This window comes from Sapajus apella, unplaced genomic scaffold (genome assembly GCF_009761245.1).
Source record: "Sapajus apella isolate SASKATOON/1434 unplaced genomic scaffold, GSC_monkey_1.0 scaffold74, whole genome shotgun sequence".
Lineage (NCBI taxonomy): Eukaryota > Metazoa > Chordata > Mammalia > Primates > Cebidae > Sapajus > Sapajus apella.
This window is the reverse complement of record NW_022437014.1, coordinates 3,028,470-3,049,335: the sequence shown is the minus strand read 5'-3', so window position 1 is coordinate 3,049,335 and position 20,866 is coordinate 3,028,470. Positions and strand designations below refer to the sequence as shown.

General features: G+C 41.2%; 1 protein-coding gene across 2 annotated transcripts in view; it reads right to left on the bottom strand.

Annotated features, from left to right (window-relative positions):
- Positions 1–17,114, bottom strand: part of STYX (serine/threonine/tyrosine interacting protein) — a 49,995-nt gene extending 32,881 nt beyond the window's left edge. The window contains exons 1-4 of one of the 2 annotated variants that reach the window (XM_032251080.1): positions 16,732–17,114; positions 12,291–12,323; positions 10,612–10,665; positions 8,300–8,397 (exon numbers count right to left, since the gene is read on the bottom strand). In XM_032251080.1, the coding sequence (XP_032106971.1) occupies positions 8,300–8,397; positions 10,612–10,665; positions 12,291–12,323; positions 16,732–16,788 (242 nt within the window). In that variant the 5' untranslated portion in view covers positions 16,789–17,114. The remainder of the gene's footprint in view (positions 1–8,299; positions 8,398–10,611; positions 10,666–12,290; positions 12,324–16,731) is intronic. The other variant, XM_032251081.1, reaches the window with a different exon arrangement.
- Positions 17,115–20,866: the final 3,752 nt, after the last annotated feature.

Below are 20,866 nucleotides of genomic sequence, written 5' to 3'. Positions count from 1 at the left end.
ATACTTTGAAAATTTCTGGACCAACCGACTAGAAACTTCATAGTGACTGTTTCTACGAAGGAAAATATATGTTTTTTCCCCTCAACACATTGGGAATACATACATTGTTCCACACCCTGCTTTGTTCGTATACTGTATTATCCTGGAGATCAGCCCAAATCCAAACACATATATTTCATTCTTTTTCACAAACAGTATTCTATGTTCACACAATATATTTTAGAATATCTATCTTGTATTTACAGATATTTACAGACTGATTTCATTTTATAAATAAAGCAGAGCATTAAAATTTTTTTTTTTTTTTCTGAGATGGAGTCTTGCTCTGTCGCCCAGGCTGCGGTGCAGCAGCGCAATCTCATCTCACCTCAACCTCCACCTCCCAGGTTCAAGAGATTCTCCTGCCTGAGTCTCCCAAGCTGCTGGGATTACAGGCATTTGCCACCACGCCCAGCTAATTTTTGTATTTTTAGTAGAGACAGGGTTTCGCCATGTTGGCCAGGCTGGTCTCAAACTGCTGACCTCAGGTGATCTGCCGACCTCGGCCTCCCAAAGTGTTGGGATTACAGGCGTGAGCCACCGCACCCAGGCTAAAATAAAATTTTTAACATATATACTTTTACATAGATATTCAAAGAAGAAGCTGCCTCCCAGGAGAGGAGTGAGGGGGCTTGGGTTTAGAGGAGGAAGTAGAGTAACTTTCAACATACATTTACATATCCTTTCACTTCTGTACCATGCGCAATATACTCTATTTTAAAAACAAAGTTAAAATAAAGAACATTAAAAACCATTACATGCTCAACTGAATCTGTAAGATAAATAAGAAAAACAAATGAGATACCATTTTTACTCCATTAAACTTGGGAGAAATTAAAAATGTTTTATAATTCCATCTTGGGAGATATCAAGCAAAGAGTGACTCTCATACACTTGATAGTGGCAATGTAAACTGAAACAACTCACTGCAAAGTAATCTGTGACATCTATCAAAATTTAAAATGTCCATTATCTTACATACAGCAATTCTACAAATTTGTCCTATCAGTGTGCTCACATACAAATTGAATAATATGTACAATGATAGTCACTATATGCTATACATACTAGTATAAGGCCAGAAACAATCTAAATGTCGAACAGACTGAGTAAATTTTAGTATAACCATACAGCGGATTACAATGCAACCTAAAAATAAAGCAGTTAGATATAAGTACTGGTATGAACCAATCTCCAAAAAATATAAAGTAAAAAATAATTTTAAAAAGCCAATGTAAAAAACAGAAGTTATCTATAACTGGAAAGCTACTCAATAAAGAGGTAACAGTAGATACTGGCTTCCCTATTTCTATCCCCTACTCAATTCCTTTATCTCTCAAGAGATAAAATAATGTACACTGAAACCTACTTTTTAGTATATGTTATTTTTAAATGCTTATTTTTTTTTTACTTTCCCAGAAACTTCTTGACAATACACATTCTTTTGAACTTTTGGAATCCTACACTATGGGTGGGAAGGAGATCCAAGATGGCGGTTTAGGAACAGCTCGGAGTTGCAGCTCCCAGAGAAAGTGCAGAGGGTGAGTGGACACCACATTTTTATTGCCCTCGGACCAGGAGATTCCCAGGCGGAGGTGCCCCACAGGTCGCCAGCACGGCAGTTGTGGCCGGTGCGGTTCTTTTGGTCGGAGCGGCTGCTTTGCCCCGCGCGGCTGCTTTGTCGGCGCCCTGGCTGGCAGTTCTTTGTACAAAATGCACTGGTCCGGGTGCCCTTTTGGCTGGCGATTGGAGACCTGGGAAGTCGCCCATTCATTGATTAAAGAAGGGACTGAACAGGGAGCCAGGCCAGGAGATTCCTGGGCAAAAAAAAAAAAGCGCCACGAATCTCAGCACCGCTGTTTAAGCCGGTGCAGTGAGTCGCCTCTCGGGAAATCAAACAGATCCCGGCGCCATTTCAACAGGCGACGGGGATAGACTCGACTATTCAACTTAAAAAAAAAAAAAAAAGGCTCGGAGGCAGGGAGCAAGGTGATCAGGCTCGGTCCCACCCCCACAAAAGAACAGCAATCAGAAACTCTCTGGATTGAGAGTTTCACAGCAAGCGCAGCTGAACCCAGGAGGATCCAGCTCTGTGGGGGAGGGGCGTCCGCCATTACCAAGGGAGGCACTCCACCACTACGACGCCATTGCTGAGGCTGCCTGTCGTTGCCAAGGCAACCTGCCATTACAGAGAGAGTCCGCCAATGCACAGGCCGGCCACCATTGCTGAGGCAGTTCTAACTACACCAATATAAACAAAACTGCAGGGAAGTTCACAGGGCAGCTGGGCGGAGCCCACAGCAGCTTGGCAAAGCCTCTGCAGGCAGACTGTGACCAGGCTGCCTCCTTGCTGGGCAGGGCTGCCCAAAAAAAAAAAAAAAAAAAAAAAAAAAAAAAAAAGGCAGCAGCACAACGGAAACTCATAAAGCCCTAACTCCCTGGGACAGAGCACCTGGGAACAAAAAGCGGTTTATGAGTTCTGCTGCAGCAGACCTAAACGTACCTGCTGAGCAGCTCTGAATGAACAACGGAGCTCACAGCTCAGCACTTGAGCCCCTATAAAGGACAGACTGCCTCCTCAAGCAGCTCTCTGACCCCTGTATATCCAAAGAGTCACCTCAAAAAGGAGAGATCAGACTGACATTTGGCAGGTATCCTTCTAGGACAAACATAGCAGAAGAAACTGGTAGCAACCCTTACTGTTCTGCAGCTGCTGCAGGCGATCCCCAGGCAAGCAGGGCCTAGAGCAGCAGTCCTACAGCAGAGGGGCCACACTGTTAGAAGGAAAACTAAGAAACAGAAATAACTTCATCATCAACAAACAGAATGTCCACTCAGGAGACCCAATCTGAAAGTCAGCAATCTGAAAGTCAACAACTACAAAGACGACAGGAAGATAAATCCATAAAGATGGGAAGAAACCAGCACAAAAGGGATGAAAACACCTGAAACCAGAACACCTCTCCTCCTACAAGGGATCACAACTCCTCACCAGCAAGGGAACAAGGTTGGATGGCGAATGAGTGTGATGAAATGACAGAATCAGACTTCAGAAGGTGGGTAGTATGAAACTTCTGTGAAATAAAAGAACATGTTCTAACCCAGTGCAAAGAAACTAAGAACGTTGAAAAAATATTTGATGAAATGCTAATGAAAATAGATAAATTAGAAAGGAATGTAAGTGAATTGATGGAGTTGAAAAACACAACACAAGAACTTCGCAAAGCATGCACAAGTTTCAACAGCCGAATTGACCAAGCAGAAGAAAGGATATCAGAGGTCGAAAATCAACTCAATGAAATAAAACGAGAAGGCATGATTAAAGAAAAAGGGGTAAAAAGGAATGAACAAAGTCTCCAAGAAATGTGGGACTACGTGAAAAGACCTAATCTACGTTTCATAGGTGTACCTGAATGCGACAAAGAGAATGAATCCAAGCTGGAAAACACTCTTCAGGATATTATCCAGGAAAACTTCCCAACCTAGCAAGGCAGGTCAATATTCAAGTCCAGGAAACAGGAAATACAGAGAACACCACAAAGATATTCCTCACGAAGAGCAACCCCAAGGCACATAATCGTCAGATTCACCAGGGTTGAAATGAAGGAGAAAATACTAAGGTCAGCCAGAGAGAAAGGTCGGGTTACCCACAAAGGGAAGCCCATCAGACTTTCAGCAGACCTCTCAGCAGAAATCCTACAAGCCAGAAGAGAGTGGGGGCCAATATTCAACATCCTTAAAGAAAAGAACTTTCAACCCAGAATCTCCTATCCAGCCAAACTAAGCTTCATAAGTGAAGGAAAAATAAAATCCTTTGCGAACAAGCAAGTACTCAGAGATTTCATCACCACCAGGCCTGCTTTACAAGAGCTCCTGAAAAAGGCTCTACGCATATAAAGGAACAACCAGTACCAGCCACTCCAAAAACATGCCAAATGGTAAAGAGCATCAACACAATGAAGAATCTGCATCAACTAATGGGCAAAATAGCCAGCTAGCACCAAAATGGCAGTATCAAATTCACAAATAACAATGTTAACCATAAATGTAAATGGACTAAATGCCCCAATCAAAAGACACAGACTGACAAATTGGATAAAAAGCCAAAACCCATCGGTGTGCTGTATCCAGGAAACCCATCTCACATGCAAGGATACACAAAGGCTCAAAATAAAGGGATGGAGGAAGATTTACCAAAATAAAGGGATGCTCAAAATGGAGAGCAAAAAGAAGAAGGAGTTGCAATTCTCATCTCTGATAAAACAGACTTTAAAGCAACAAAGATCAAAAGAGACAAAGAAGGACATTACATAATGGTAAAAGGATCAATGCAATAAGAAGAGCTAACGATCCTAAATATATATGCACCCAATACAGGAGCACCCAGATACATAAGCCAAGTTCTTAATGACTTAGAAAGAGACTTAGACTCCCACACAATTATAGTGGGAGACTTTAACACCCCATTGTCAATATTAGACAGATCAACCAGATAGAAAATTAACAAGGATATCCAGGACTTGAACTCAGACCTGGACCAAGCTAACCTAATAGACATTTACAGAACTCTCCACCCCAAATCCACAGAATATACATTCTTCTCAGCACCACATCACACCTACTCTAAAATTGACCACATAACTGGGAGTAAATCACTCCTCAGCAAATGCAAAAGAGCGGAAATCATAACAGTCTCTCAGACCACAGTGCAATCAAGTTACAACTCAGAATGCAGACACTAAGAACCGCACTGCTTCATGGAAACTGAACAACTGACTTTTGAATGTTGACTGGATAAACAATGAAATGAAGGCAGAAATAAAGATGTTCTTCAAAACCAACGAGAATGAAGACACAACATACCAGAATCTCTGGGACATATTTAAAGCAGTCTCTAGAGGAAAGTATATAGCAATAAATGCCCACATAAGAAGAAAGGAGAGATCTAAAATTGACACCCTGTCGTCAAAATTGAAAGAGCTAGAGGAGCAAGATCAAAAAAACTCAAAACCTAGCAGAAGACAAGAAATAGCTAAGATCAGAGCAGAAGTGAAGGAGATAGAGACACAAAAAAAACCCTTCAAAAAAATCAATAAATCCAGAAGCTGGTTTTTCGAAAAGATCAACAAAATAGACAGACCACTAGCCAGATTAATAAAAAAGAGAGAATAACCAAATTGATGCAATAAAAAATTACAAAAGGGGATATCACCACAGATTCCACAGAAATTCAAACCATCATCAGAGATTATTACAAACAACTCTACGCACATAAACTAGTAAACCTGGAAGAAATGGATATATTCCTGGACACTTGTCTCCTCCCAAGCCTAAACCAGGAAGAAGCCAGAACCCTGAACAGACCCATAACAAGGTCTGAAGTTGAGGCAGCAATTAAGAACCTACCACCCAAAAAAAGCCCAGGTCCAGGCGGGTTCACAGGCAAATTCTACCAGACATACAAAGAGGAGCTGGTACCATTCCTTCTGAAATGATTCCAAACAATCCAAAAAGAGGGAATCCTTCCCAAATCATTTTATGAGACCAACATCATCCTGATACCAAAACCCGGCAGAGACTCAACAAGAAAAGAAAGCTTCAGGCCAATATCCATGATCAACATAGACGCAAAAATCTTCTATAAAATACTGGCAAGCCGATTGCAACAGCACATTAAAAAGCTTATCCACCATGATAAAGTAGGCTTCATCCCCGGGATGCAAGGCTGGTTCAACATATGCAAGTCTATAAATGTAATTCACCACATAAACAAAACCAAAGACAAAAACCACGATTATCTCAATTGATGCAGAGAAGGCCTTTGACAAAATTCAACAGCCCTTTATGCTAAAAACCCTCAATAGGCTAGGTATTGATGGAACGTATCTCAAAATAGTAAATGCTATTTACGACAAACCAACAGCCAATATCATACTGAATGGGCAAAAACTGGAAGCATTCCCTTTGAAATCTGGCACTAGACAAGGATGCCCTCTCTCACCACTCCTATTCAATATAGTACTGGAAGTTCTAGCCAGATCAATCAGGCAAGAAAAATAAATAAAGGGTATTCAAATAGGAAAGGAGGAAGTCAAATTGTCTCTATTTGCAGACGACATGATTGTATATCTAGAAGACCCCATCGTCTCAGCCCAAAATCTCCTGAAACTGATAAGCAACTTCGGCAAAGTCTCAGGATACAAAATCAATGTGCCAAAATCACATGCATTCCTATACATCAATAACAGACTTAATGAGAGCCAAATCAAGAACGAACTACCATTCACAATTGCCACAAAGAGAATAAAATACCTAGGAATACAACTAACAAGGAATGTAAAAGACCTCTTCAAGAAGAACTACAAGCCACTGCTCAACGAAATAAGAGAGGACACAAACAGATGGAGAAACATTCCATGTTCATGGTTAGGAAGAATCAAATTGTGAAAATGGCCATACTGCCCAATGTAATTTACAGATTCAATGCTATCCCCATCAAGCTACCAATGACCTTCTTCACAGAAGTGGAAAAAACCACCTTAAACTTCATATGGAACCAAAAGAGAGCCCGCATAGCCAAGTCAATTCTAAGCAAAAAGAACAAAGCGGGAGGCATCACATTACCAGACTTCAAACTATACTACAAGGCTACAGTAATCAAAACAGCATGGTACTGGTACCAAAACAGAGATATAGACCAATGGAACAGAACAGAGGCCTTGGAGGCAACACAACATATCTACAACCATCTGATCTTTGACAAACCTGACAAAAACAAGCAATGGGGAAAGGATTCCCTGTTTAATAAATGGTGTTGGGAAAACTGGCTAGCCATGTGCAGAAAGCAGAAACTGGACCCCTGCCTGACACTTTACACTAAAATTAACTCCAGATGGATTAAAGACTTAAACATAAGACCTAACACCATAAAAACTCTAGAAGAAAATCTAGGCAAAACCATTCAGGACATAGGCGTAGGCAAGGACTTCATGACCAAAACACCAAAAGCATTGGCAACAAAAGCCAAAATATAAACAAATGGGACCTAATCAAACTCCACAGCTTCTGCACAGCAAAAGAAACAGTCATTAGAGTGAATCGGCAACCAACAGAATGGGAAAAAATTTTTGCAGTTTACCCATCTGACAAAGGGCTGATATCCAGAATCTACAAAGAACTAAAACAGATTTACAAGAGGAAAAACAAACAAGCCCATTCAAAAGTGGGCAAAGGATATGAACAGATACTTTACAAAGGAAGACATACGTGAGGCCAACAAACATATGAAAAAATGCTCATCATCACTGGTCATCAGAGAAATGCAAATCAAAGATACCATCTCACGCCAGTTAGAATGGCGATCATTAAAAAATCTAGAGACAACAGATGCTGGAGAGGATGTGGAGAAATAGGAACCCTTTTAAACTGTCGGTAGGAGTGTAAATTAGTTCAACCATTGTGGAAGACAGTGTGGCGACTCCTCAAGGACCTAGAAATAGAAATTCCATTTGACCCAGCAATCCCATTACTGGTTACATATCCAAAGGATTATAAATTGTTCTACTATAAGGACACGTGCACATGAATGTTCACTGCAGCACTGTTTACAATAGCAAAGACCTGGAACCAACCCAAATGCCCATCGATGATAGACTGGACAGGGAAAATGTGGCACATATACACCATGGAATATTATGCAGCCATCAAAAACGATGAGTTTGTGTCCTTTGTAGGGACATGGATGAACCTGGAAAGCATCATTCTCAGCAAACTGACACAAGAGCAGAAGATCAAACACCGCATGTTCTCACTCATAGGCGGGTGTTGAACAATGAGAACACATGGACACAGGGAGGGAAGCATTACACACTTGGGTCTGTTGGGGGAAAATAGGGGAGGGTCAGTGGGGGGTGGGGAGATGGGGAGAGATAGCATGGGGAGAAATGCCAGATATAGGTGATGGGGAGAAGGGCAGCAAATCACACTGCCACATGTGTACCTATGCAACAATCTTGCATGTTCTTCACATGTACCCCAAAACCTAAAATGCAATAAAATAAAAAAATAAATAAAAAATAAAAAAAGAATCCTACATTATGGGCATAAATTATTTAAGTATTTTAAGCAGGATTTATTTTTTAAAAACTATGTACTGTGTGACCCATCTTTACAAACGAGATAGGTACAGAAAAAACTGAATGTACAAAACCTGAAATGAAACTTCCTTTAGTGTTTTACAAATTATAACAATATTTCTTACCTAAATAACTGTTGAAAGTTTGGCTTAATAAAGTTTGCTTCAATATTTTGTCGTATGCATATTATATGGGTTATTCCATGTTTCTGTAGTATAGGTAGCTGTAAAAAAAAAAAAAAGCCAGGGGAGGGAGGACAGGGAAGATAAACATTTCAAAATACAAAACATCTTATTATAACACAGATGTTTGAAAATACATAGAACCCACACCTCTGCTTAATTCCGGCGGATTAAAGCTAATTTTAGAATATACCTGAAGTAGGCAGCAAGATATTTCAAAGATTCAAGATTAATACACTAATGTCCTAAAAAGGTTAACAGGGATATTTCATATCTATAATTTTAGAGCTTGATGGAACCTTTATGTAAGATATTTGGCATAGCACCTGAGACACAGAGCAAGTGTTTAATAAACAGTAGTTATTATATATATTGACTGCAATCTTTATTCTTTAGAGGGGACTACTAAGACATAAAACAGTTACATTACAAATATTGGACATCACTGACCTCGTTAACAACAGTACCTGGGCCCAAATCTCTAGACTATTCCTTGCCTCTCCCAGTATACTTTACGAGTCGGAATTAATTTACATGCTCCACAAAATCTAATTAACCTTTCACCATTTAAAAATTCTCCTCAAGTAGAATCGTTTGAACCTGGGAGGCAGAGGTTGCAGTGAGCTGAGATTGTGCCACTGCACTCCAGCCTGGACGAAAGGGCAAGCCTCTGTTTCAAAAATAAAATTTAAAAATCTCCTAAAGTTAAAAATGGCAACTTCGATAACATCTTATTATATTCCATTCAGGTTGAGTATCCCTTATGCAAAATGTTGGCCCCAAGATAGGACCAGAAGTGTTTCAGATTTCAGATTTTGAAGTATTTACATATACATACTAAGATGTCTTGGGGATAGGATCAGTTTAAACACAAAATTCATTTACCACCTGCCCAGCTAATTTTTGTATTTTTAGTAGAAACGGGGTTTTGCCATGTTGGCCAGGCTGGTCTTGAACTACTGGCCTCATGCAATTTGCCTTCCTGAGATTCCTATTGAGGAGACAGACTTTTAAACAAATAATGACATTTAATGTGATAAATACTGTAAATATATTTATAAGGTACAATGGAATTTTTAAAAAGTAAATTATATAAAACCATCTGGAGCACTAGTACTTGGTGAATAGCAAATTATATGGACAAAAACCTTGTTTATATCTGCCTTTTACAAAATAAATTACAGCTATGCCTACAGTTACTTGTCCTATCCTTTCCCTAGAACTTATTTTTATTAACTCCCTGTCTTTCCAACTAAGCAGAGTCATCAAGATGACCAGGGTTTACTTTTACCCCTGTCTCAACAATGAAAACAACCTTCTAGTTTCAAAACGAATGACTTTTTAAAACTCCCACCCCGCTTAAATTCCTAAGAACATCAAATTATATTACGGAGACATCAAATACAATTTAACTATACTGACTTCTGAACAGGCAAAGTATTGGGGAAAGACATTTGTATATATTTCACGTTGTAACTCAAAGAGAATTAGTAGCATTGAATCTTCATTTGTGGCAAGAACACTGCTATATTTATTAAAATGAGATCTACCTATTTTAACTGCAACTGAGTAAGTCCATTAAAGTTCGACTATGGAGAATACAGGTTGAATATCCCCTATCTAAAATGCCTGGGACCAGAAGTATTTCAGAGTTTGGATTTTTTTCTTTGTTTTGTATATTTGCATTATATTTACTGGTTGAGCGTCCCTAATCCAAATATCTGAAATATGAAATACTCCAATGAGGGTTTCCTTCGAGTGACATATTGGTGCTCAAAAGTTTAAAATTTCAGATCAGGAATACCAATCAGACCTCTAAAGTCTGGCTGGCAAACAGAACTAAGGTGAATCACTTTCAGTTTATTCAAACAGTCTTACCCTTGATAAGGAAGGCTTAACTAAACATTGAAATTCCTTATTTTGGGCTTTATATCTCATATTGTTCTGAAGCTATATTAGCAATTACAGATGTCTAGTATTTTAGAGAGTAAATAAGTTATTAACGGTCAACTGTTAGATAAATCTTTCACAAATATGAATTTCATGAGAAAAAAACAAAAACTCTGTGCTTTGTGGTAAAACACTTGAGAACTACTGGTCTAGTAAAATCAGGAAAGAGGAAGGTACTCCAGAGTGATAATTACTGATAACAGACAGTATTTGTTGATGCTCCCTAAAATAAAACTCTTTATTAGTCAAGAACTTACCCAAGAAAAGTTTGTTAACAAAAGTCTCTCTTGGTGAATCTAACATACCTTGCTTTTCATAGCAGATGAATATGGGCCTAAGAACAATCCAGGTAAAATTTCCTAGAAAAAAAAAATTGAGATATTTACTATTAGCAATTTAAATCTATAAAAATATGTACCACATAACTGAATTTGTGGGGTGTTTTCATAGTTGTTAAAATAATTTGCTTAAAGTTTGTTATTGGCCAGGTGCAGTGGCTCATGCCTGTAATCCCAGCACTTTGGGAGGCTCAGGTGGGCGGATCACAATGTCAAGAGATCATCCTGGCCAACACGGTAAAACCCCATTTCTACTAAAAATACAAAAATTAGCTGGGAGTGGAGGTGCACGCCTGTAGTCCCAGTTACTCAGGAGGCTGAGGCGGAAGAATCGTTTGAACCCAGAAGACAGAGGTTGCAGTGTGCCAAGATCATGCCACTGCATTCCACCCTGGCAACAGAGCGAGCCTCCGTCTCAAAAAAAAAAAAAAAAAGGTTGGAATTAGCATATCGTAATGTTGCATTTTAGATCAATAAAATATTTTAAATTTTACTTCTATTTTCTGCTATAATCTAGAAATAAAATAGGCATAAAGGAAATCATCCCTTTGGACCTACACAAAACCATATTTGGCCAAATCAAAAGCAGAACAAGATACAACAAGATTGGAACTATTATCTATTTTTTTTCATCTTTTTTTTTTTCTTTAAAAATAGAGATGAGGTCTCACTATGTTGCCCAGGATGGTTAGGAACTTCTAGATGCAAGCAATCCTTCTGCCTCAGCCTCCCAAACTGCTGGAATTACAGACATGAACTCCCGTGCCCAACCTAAAACTATTATCTATAGTTAATAGAAGCAAATTCTTAATGTAACATAAAAAGTCCAAACTCAAATATGTGCCTGTTGAGAAAGTTTCAACAATTTAAATATGTACCTTCCAGATGATGAATTCAAACTTATTCTATGTAAATTCAATATAGAAAGCTTTCAGTCCAGATATGTCACGCCCTAGATACTAATAGTAATTTTACAGTTCAGTTCTATGAGTCATAATTATTTGTATCCATGACTGATTTCTCACATTTAGTCATCTTTGCATTCCTCACAGCACCAAGTAAATGCCTCATAGGTGCTCATATATTTTTTCAAAGTGAATTTTCATTAAAAGATAAAGAAACAGATTTTTAGAAGTCAAGGAATTCCCAGCAACAAGATACTGCTTAATCCTGGGGCAAACGGAGTTGACTGTAATTTGTACGAAATGCAAAAGAAAATGAACTGCTATGATGGTTAGCTATCATTTAATTCATTCCAAACTGAAAGTATTCCATTTGATCTTCTGAAAGACTTAATTATGGAAGCTGATTGAAAATCAGACACAAAATGAACAACACTTATTTGTTGTACAGTCAACCTCCTTATCTAGACAAATAAAGCTAATCGCTTTCAAAAGAAATCCAATTTTCACGTGAGGAAAAAGAAAGTGACTCATTAAGCACATATACCTATTACTGCGTTCCTCTTCCTAATTTCTCATCTTTTTAAGATCCAAGATTAAGCTTAAATATTTAAAATAATTAATTATTTAAAAGACATAATGATGAACCTATAGATCATGCATCAGCAGGTCTCAGATCCTGTAAACTAAGTTTGTTTTTATGATAATAACAGGTTGGTTTGAACAAACAAAAGGTTACCATACCTGCATCTCTCGTCTCATAGGGTAGGTCCACTCCTTTAAAATGGGAGGAAAACAAAGAATAAAAGTAAATAACATTATTTAAAAAGTCACCCAATTAAAGGCTAAAGATGTGACTTACAAGTATGCAGATTTTTTAAAGTTACATTATTCTTTTAAGAACATTTTATAAAAATACCAGACTTGTGTGGCTTCACAAACATCTGAAAATTTAAGTGAACAAGAAACAAAGCTTAAGGCATTCTTTAACTGGGCTTCCGGAATTATTATGTTACTTCATATAATTGATGAAATTGCTCACTAAAGAACAGAATAGATATTCCAGAAGATTCTTCCAAAAACTGATCTTCTAAGAGACGTCAGTAGATTTTTTTGTTTCTCATGCCAACTCTAATCAACTGACAATAGATAACTAAAACATTGTGTGGTCCAAGACTCAGGAAGAAGAGTGTCTGATAAACAAATAATATCTGAAATGGATAAAAGATGAATGCTATGTGATGGGTACTTGCCACCTCTGATCTAAAATGCCAAATGCTTATCAAAGAGCCTTTCCTACATCTTACTTGGCCTAACATTCTTATCTAGTTCAATTATTTTAACACACATCACAAGACAGAGACTTCACTTTGTTTTTGAAATGCAGACCAATATAAAGAAGTTGCAAAATAAAACAAAATCCCAATGTTAAAAGACAAAAAATATTTTAAAAGTTAGAAAAAGGTAAAAGTAATTATAGTGAATTGAAATGAAGAATCGAAATACATTATAAAGCCAGGCTCTGTAATCCCAGCACTTTGGGATGCCGAAGCAGGCAGGTTGCTTGAGGTTAGGAGTTTGGTAAGACCAGCCTGGGCAACAGGGGAAACCCCTTCTCTACTAAAAATACAAAAAAACTAGTTGGGCATGGTGGCGCCTGCCTGTAGTCCCAGCTACACAGGAGGCTGAGGCAGGAGAATCCCTTGAACTTGGGCAGCAGAGATTATAATAAGCTGAGATCACACCACTGCACTCCAGCCTGGGCAACTGAGTGAGACTTGGTCTCAAAAAAAACAAAGGAAATATGGAATGAATTGGCTTTCAGCAGACAATACTTGCACCATTAGCCATTAGGCTTTAAGCATTATCTTTATCCCTATGATACAATATGAAACACATGGTCTTTCTCTGCGCTTCCTGTCACAGGCCTCCTAAAACTCTTGGAATTTTCTGAGTAACAGCAGTGTCTTTGGTTATTCATGAGCCACTTTTGATCAAACCTGATTATGCTAATGATGTGATTTCAGGTGGGGGCCAGTCACCAGAAAGACCATGTGACTAGAGGGTTGAACTCTCGGTCTTAACCACACACACCTACGGGAGGGGCTGGAGATGAAGTTTTATGAAAACTGTTTAATAAGATTAGTTGAGCTTCTGGATGAACACATTGGAGGTGCTAGCTAGGCAGGTGAATAGGGTCTGGAGGCAGGGAACCTAAGGCTGTTTCACCCAGACTTCCCAGAACTAAATTGAAAGGAAAATCCTAACTTTCCACACCTAAGTAACAAAAGGACCAGAGGCTACTCCCTTTGCAAACCTGCCACTTTTCCCCATGGCAGATGGAAAATTGGCTGTTCTTAAGAAATCAGACTGATGAGTGGAGCCTTTGTTTGCAACTTTATAACTTCACTCTAGTCTCTGAATGGTTGCTGTCTACAATCAAGAAGACTGATGAGGTGGGTGTCTTCCTTTGCATAGAAGTATAACTTTGTAACTTCACCCTTGACCAATTGCAATCCACCACTTCATTTACATGAGGTGACCACAAAGTGGTCAATGGGAAACTTCTGGGGGTATCTGGACCCAAGAAGATTCTGTAAACTGAGTCTGCTCCAGCTGCTCCCACACTGTGGAGTGTACTTTTGTTTACAACAAATCCCTGCCTTCATTCTTTTGTTGATTCATTCTTTCTTTGCTTTGCTGGGTGTTTTGTCCAATTCTTTGTTTAAAACCCCAAGAACCTGGACAACTTGCAGTCACAACCCGCTACCAAGTGTACACTGGTGGTGTACACTCCTTCCCCCATGACTTGCCATATTCATCTCTTCCTTCTGGCTGTTGACTGCATCTTTTGTAACATCCTTTAAATAAACCAGTAAATGTACTTCCCTGAGCCCTGTAAACCACTCCAGCAAGTTAACTGAACCAAGGAAGGGGTAATGGGAACCCTGATTTTCAGTCAGTCAGTCAGGAGTATAGGTGACAACCTACTACTTGTGATTAACATCTGAAGTTGGGGGCAGTCTTGTGGGACTGAACCACTAATCTGTGGGATCTGACTAACTTCTGGTACGCATGTGTCAGAATTGAATTATGGGACATCCAGTTCATGCCTGCTTGAAAAATTGCTTGGTGTGGAAAAATCCCCACACATCTGGCAGCATAGAGTGTGTTTTGAACAGTCCCACACAGACAAGACAAATAAATTCTTCTTTTTTGAGACAGTTTCACACTGTCACCTGGGCTGGCCTGCAGTGGTGCAATCTCGGCTCACTGCAACTTCCGCCTCCCAGATTCAAGCAATTCTCCTGCCTCAGGCTACCAAGTAGCTGGGATTACAGGTGCCCGCCACCACATCTGGCTAATTTTTTTTTTTTTTTCGTATTTTTAGTAAAGACAGGGTTTCACTATGTTGGCCAGGCTGGTCTCCAATGCCCAACCTTGTGATCCACCCACCTGGGCCTCAAAAAATGTGTTGAGATTACAGGCGTGAGCCCCTGCACCTGGCCAGCTATATTCTTTTTAAATAATCAGTTTGGTGTATAAAGCTTTTTGTCCAGGCTCAGTGGCTCACGCCTGTAATCCCAACACTTTGTGAGGCCAAGGCGGGCACATCACTTGAGGTCAGGTGTCGGAGACCCGCCTGGCCAACATGGTGAAACCGTCTCTACTAAAAATACAAAAATTAGCCAGGTGTGGTGGCAGGTGCCTGTAATCCCAGCTCCTTGGGAGGCTGAGGAAGGAGAATCGTTTGAGCCAGAGAGGTGGAGGTTGCAGTGAGCCATTGCACTCCAGCCTGGGCAACAAGAGCAAAACTCCATCGCAAAAATAAGTAAATAAAAGCATACTCCTCATTCACATTATTGCATGTTAAGTATAAATTCATTTTAATAACTAGCCTAAACATGACCTCCCTTTTTCTCATTTAAGAGTATATTCTTGGGCCAGGTATGGTGGCTCACAACCAACCCTTTGGGAGGACAAGGCGAGAGGATCTTAAGGGCCAAGAGTTGGGGGCCAGCCTGAGCAACAACCCCATCTCTACAAAAAAAGAAAAAAAAAAAATTAGCCGGGCGTGGTAGCTCCCGCCTGTAGTCCTAGCTACTGGGGAGGCTGAGGTGAAGGGATGGCCTGAGCATGAGAGTTCGATACTGCAGTGAGCCAAGATGGCACCACTGCACTCCATTTTGCAATGGCAATACCCAGTCACAAACAAAGTCTCTACTCTTAAAACAAATGTAACTGTCAAGCATCAATACCACAAGAGAGCCCTCCAAACAAAAATGTGAACCCCAAATGAAGATATTCAATAGAATATTTGGAATAAATTGGTCTCCTAAAAATAGGGCTTTATTTTCCCAACTACTTTAAAGATATTTATAACTAGAGATTTTAGACGTTCTTTCTTAACCCTACTGAAGTATAGCTGAGATTCTTTGTCTTGTTAATTTAACCTCCAGAAAATTCTAATTTAGTAGTCTGCAATGCCGTAAAATGTTAAACTAGCAATAGCTGGAGAAAAAAAAAACTCAGTAAAAACAGCATGCAGGAATGTAAGGTGGAATAAAAATAACCACAAATTAGAAACCAGGAGAAAAGGTACATAGAATCTTAGTTTCAATATTAATTTTCCTCCAAAAAGGAATATTTCTGATTAAAGTTCTCAGATTCAGATGTGCTAGCTTTGAGACACTTTACTGTGCAGGTCATAGCTTTGCCTAAAAACAAACAAGAAACTTTGGGAAACTTTTCGAAGGCGCGCTTCCAAACTTCAGGCGCTGGGTCTATTCCACATGTGGGGCCATGTGTCCCGCAAGTAAATCGTTTACACCACCGATATTCCTCAAACGGAGATGAAAACCAACTTCGCTCTCGTATTACTTTGACCATAAAAGAGGAACCTTACTCCAGGTCAGTCCTGAATGCCAAGCCTAAGGACTAAGGGACTGCTTTTTCTCTTCTCCTCAAATTTAAGTACACCGGACGCTGCCCCTCCCCGGGGTCTAGAGAGAACGAAGAGCCCAGTCGGGACTGGCGCCGAATGCTCGGCCTCAGAGGTCCCGGGACGCCCACAGGAGGCAGGGCGCCCGCGAAGGTGGAGACTGCGACGGTTGGGGCCTGGGGTCGCCCCTCGGCCGGAGCCACGAGGAGAGGCCTGTGCGTGGCAGCCACGGGGCCGACTTACCTCGGCGTCTTCTTTGCACTGCGGAAGGGAAGGGAACTCCAGCTTCACGTCCTCCATGGTCCTGGCCCGCGGGCTGGTGGGTGGGGTAGGAGAGTGTTACCCGGCCGGCCGACGCTCTGGCTGGCTGCGGCGACTGAAGGCAGGAGGGCCGTGGAGTGGAGGGCTGGGGCGGCGGGCTTACAACTAATACACGCAAACTAGAGGGTCCCAGTGACTCCAGCGGTGGCGGCGACGAAAACGGGGAAGAGGAGGGTCGGGCTTCTTACACCCGGCCGCCATGCCGCTGCCGTCTCCTTCCCAGCCAGTCTCCGCGCCCCTCACACCGCCCAGGATCCAGCACCGACACCAGCCCCACAACCGTCTCCCCGCCTCCCTCCTGCCCCCTCCACCCGCGCCGCCTCAGCCAATCCCAGCCCACGCTCGCCTTTGGCCCGCCCTCCGCCGCCGCCAGGTGTCAGCGCGCCACCGCCCTGCTCCGCCCCTTCGTGAGAGCGCAGACGCAGTTGTGGGGGGGGGAGGAGTGTGGCGCCTCGGGGGCGGGGCCTGGGAGGCAGCCAGGCCGCAGCGCACCCGGCGTTGGGGAGGCGGGGCTGCGGTGGAACAGGACGAGTGAAGGTCCTGAGAAAGGCAGTGGGTAGGTCCAAGCCAGCTATGCCCTTTCCTAACAGGACGTAGAGCCCTTCTTTAATACAAGAACAAACAGCCAGGGCCACGGTCAGTGAGTGGCTCGCGCCTGTAATCCCAGCATTTTGGAAGCCCAAAGCGGGCAGATTACTTGAGGTCGGGAGTTCGAGACCAGCCTGACCAACATGGAGAAACCGCGTCACGACTAAAAAAAAATGGTGGCATATGCCTGTACTCACCAGGCAGTGGCGTCCGAAAGGAAAGCTATAATTTCTCCCCTCTCTAAATTCTATGCAATCTATGCTGAGGTTATAACCAAATGACTAAGTGAAGAGTTTAGTTTAAAATCACGTGGTGCCACACAGAAAATGAAACCCCCATCATTTTTAAGCAAAGAATTAAACGACTCAATACTTTAAAAAATCTCTAAAAGTAGGGCCGGGCGCGATGGGTCACGCCTGTAATGCCAGCCTTTGGGAGGCCGAGGTGGGTGGATCACTAGGTCAGGGGATCAAGACCATCCTGGCTAATACGGTGAAACCTTGTCTTTACTAAAAATACAAAAATTTAGTCGGGCGTGTTAGCACACGCCTGTAGTCCCAACTGCTCGGGAGGCTGCGGCAGGAGAATCCCTTGAACTCAGGAGGCGGAGGTTGCAGTGAGTCGAGATGGCGCCACTGCACTCCAGCCTGGGTGACACAAAGAGACTCTCAAAAAAAAAAAAAAAAAAAAGAGTACTTGAAAATACAACTCAGTTAGCCGGGCGCGGTGGCTCAAGCCTGAAATCCCAGCACTGTAGGAGGCCGAGGCGGGTAGATCACGAGGTCAAGAGATCGAGACCATCCCGGTCAACATGGTGAAACCCCGTCTCTACTAAAAATACAAAAAATTAGCTGGGCATGGTGGTGCGTGCCTGTAATCCCAGCTACTCAGGAAGCTGAGGCAGGAGAATTGCCTGAACCCAGGAGACGGAGGTTGCGGTGAGCCGAGATCGCGCCATTGCACTCCAGCCTGGGTAACATGAGTGAAACTCCGTCTCAAAAAAAAAAAAAAAAAGAAAAGAAAATACAACTCAATTTAGATTACCTACAAAATCTCAAGAAAGAATGGCAAGTAGAAAAAAATCAGAAAAAGGAAATGATAGCTGACTCAGTATGTATATAATACTGTAAAGTTTCTTCCATTAATTCCTTTTATTAATATTTAAAATAAAATTAATAAATCACACGGCTTTCAATATCTTTTATTTATTTAATTATTATTATTTTTCTAGCTCTGTTGCTAGGCTGTAGTGCAGTAGCAGGATCTCGGCTCACTGTCAACCCCCGCTTTCCGGGTTCAAGCGATTCTCTTGCCTCAGCCTCCCGAGTAGCTGGGACTACATGCACGCGCCACCATGGCCCAGCTAATTTTTGTATTTTAAGTAGATACGGCGTTTCACCATGTTGGCCAGGATGGTCTCGATCTCTTGATCTCGTTATTCACCTGCCTTGGCCCCCCAATGTGCTGGGATTAGAGGCGTGAGTTACTACGCCCAGCCGTCTTTCCCTATCTTTTAAAGGGAGTTTGCAAGCCTGGGCAAAATAGTAAGACCTAGTCTCTAAAAAACAATCTTTTAAAATTACCTGGGCACGGTGGCATGTGCCTGTAAACCTACAATGAAAAGATTTGTACACCAAATTGATTCTTTAAAAGCAACCACCCACCAGGCCAGGCGCAGTGGCTCATGCCTGTAATCCCAGCACTTTGGAAGGCCGAGGCAGGCGGATCATGAGGTCAAAAGATGGAGACTATCCTGGCCAATATGGTGAAACCCGCCTCTACTAAAAATACAGAAATTGGCTGGGTGTGGAGGTGTGCGCTGGTAGTCGCTGCTACTCGGGAGGCAAAGGCAGGAGAATAGCTTGAACCCAGGAGGCGGAGGTTGCAGTGAGCCGAGATGGCACCACTGCACTACTCCAGCCTGTCAGTAGAGGGAAACTCAGTCTCAAAAAGCAAAACAAAACCAAACCACCACCAGCACAAAAGTAAAAGGCAAGGTAATTAACTAAATGCAAACTATAAGTGAAAAGATCACAGAGATATTTGACCTAGACCTCCCCTTACATTCTATTACTTTTTTTTTTTTTTTTTTTTTGCTGGAGTGCAGTGGCATAATCTGGGCCCACTGCAACCCCAATCTCCAGGGTTCAAGTGATTCCCTGCCTCAGCCTCCCGGATTATAGACAACCACCACCAAGCCTGGTTTTCGTATTTTTAGTAGAGACAAGGTTTCACCATGTTGGCCAGGCTGGTCTTGAACTCCTGACCTCAAGATCTGCCCACCTTGGCCTCCCAAAGTGCTGGGAATACAGGCGTGAGCCACTACACCCGGCCCATTCTACTTTTTATATTGTCACATAAAATGCACTGCCAACACATAGAAATAGTATAATAAACTGTAAACTGTATAATAATGAGTATTAGATGACCAACTTGAGCACTCCATTTTCTCCATCACTATTTTAACTGTTCTTTACCTTTTAAAATTATAAAAAGGCACATAACATCCTGCTAGGAAGTTTTTAAGATTAATTGTATAATTAGCTACATCATGTATTTTTGTTTCTTTCGTCTTTATGAAACTGAAGTTGTCTTTTTTTTTAACCAGTATATTTGATAATTACCAATCATAATTACCTTTGTGTAATTTGTTATAGCTTTTACTGCCATATGAGAAAGAATCATGTATAGGTAACAGAATTCTTGTTTTGAACATTCCTAACATTCCTACACTCCCTACATCATACACTTTTAGTCAAGTATCCATAGATACCTAAAGAGTCCTTGGATGAGCTTGGGAAACTATAAGTTTCCTGAAATTATAGGATGTGCGAAATTGTGTATGTAAGTATGTTAGAATTTTTCCTGGAAGAGGGTCCAGAACTTCACATCCTCAACAGGGACCTATCATCTTACATAAATCAAGAAAACCAAGTCACATATTAGCAAATATTACTTTTAATAATACTCTTTAAAAAGTTGTGGATGTTATGTATATTTGCAATTAGCCAACAAAGAACTTAATCACAGTAGATCAAGAATATGTAAATACTTCCTGGAAGGATTATTGACGTACCCAAGCATCCATGTTTTATTTAAGAAGATGATCTTATCAACACCAAGTATGTGTATTATTTTAAAATAATATTCAAAAATCCACAATCCATCTGGGTTATCAAATAGTTTACTTACTAAAGAACCTAAAGGACCATAGTAAATATACTCTTAGAAAAGACAATAGGCCAGGCGCAGTGGCTCTCACCTATAATCCCAGCACTTTGGGAGGCCAAGGTAGGCAGATCATGAGGTCAGGAAATTGAGACCATCCTGGCCAATGTGGTAAAACCCTGCCTCTAATAAAAATACAAAAATTAGCTGGGCATGGTTGTGAGTTCCTGTAATCCCAGCTACTTGGGAGGCTGAGGCAGGAGAATCGCTTGAACCAGTGAGTCAGAGGTTGCAGTGAGCC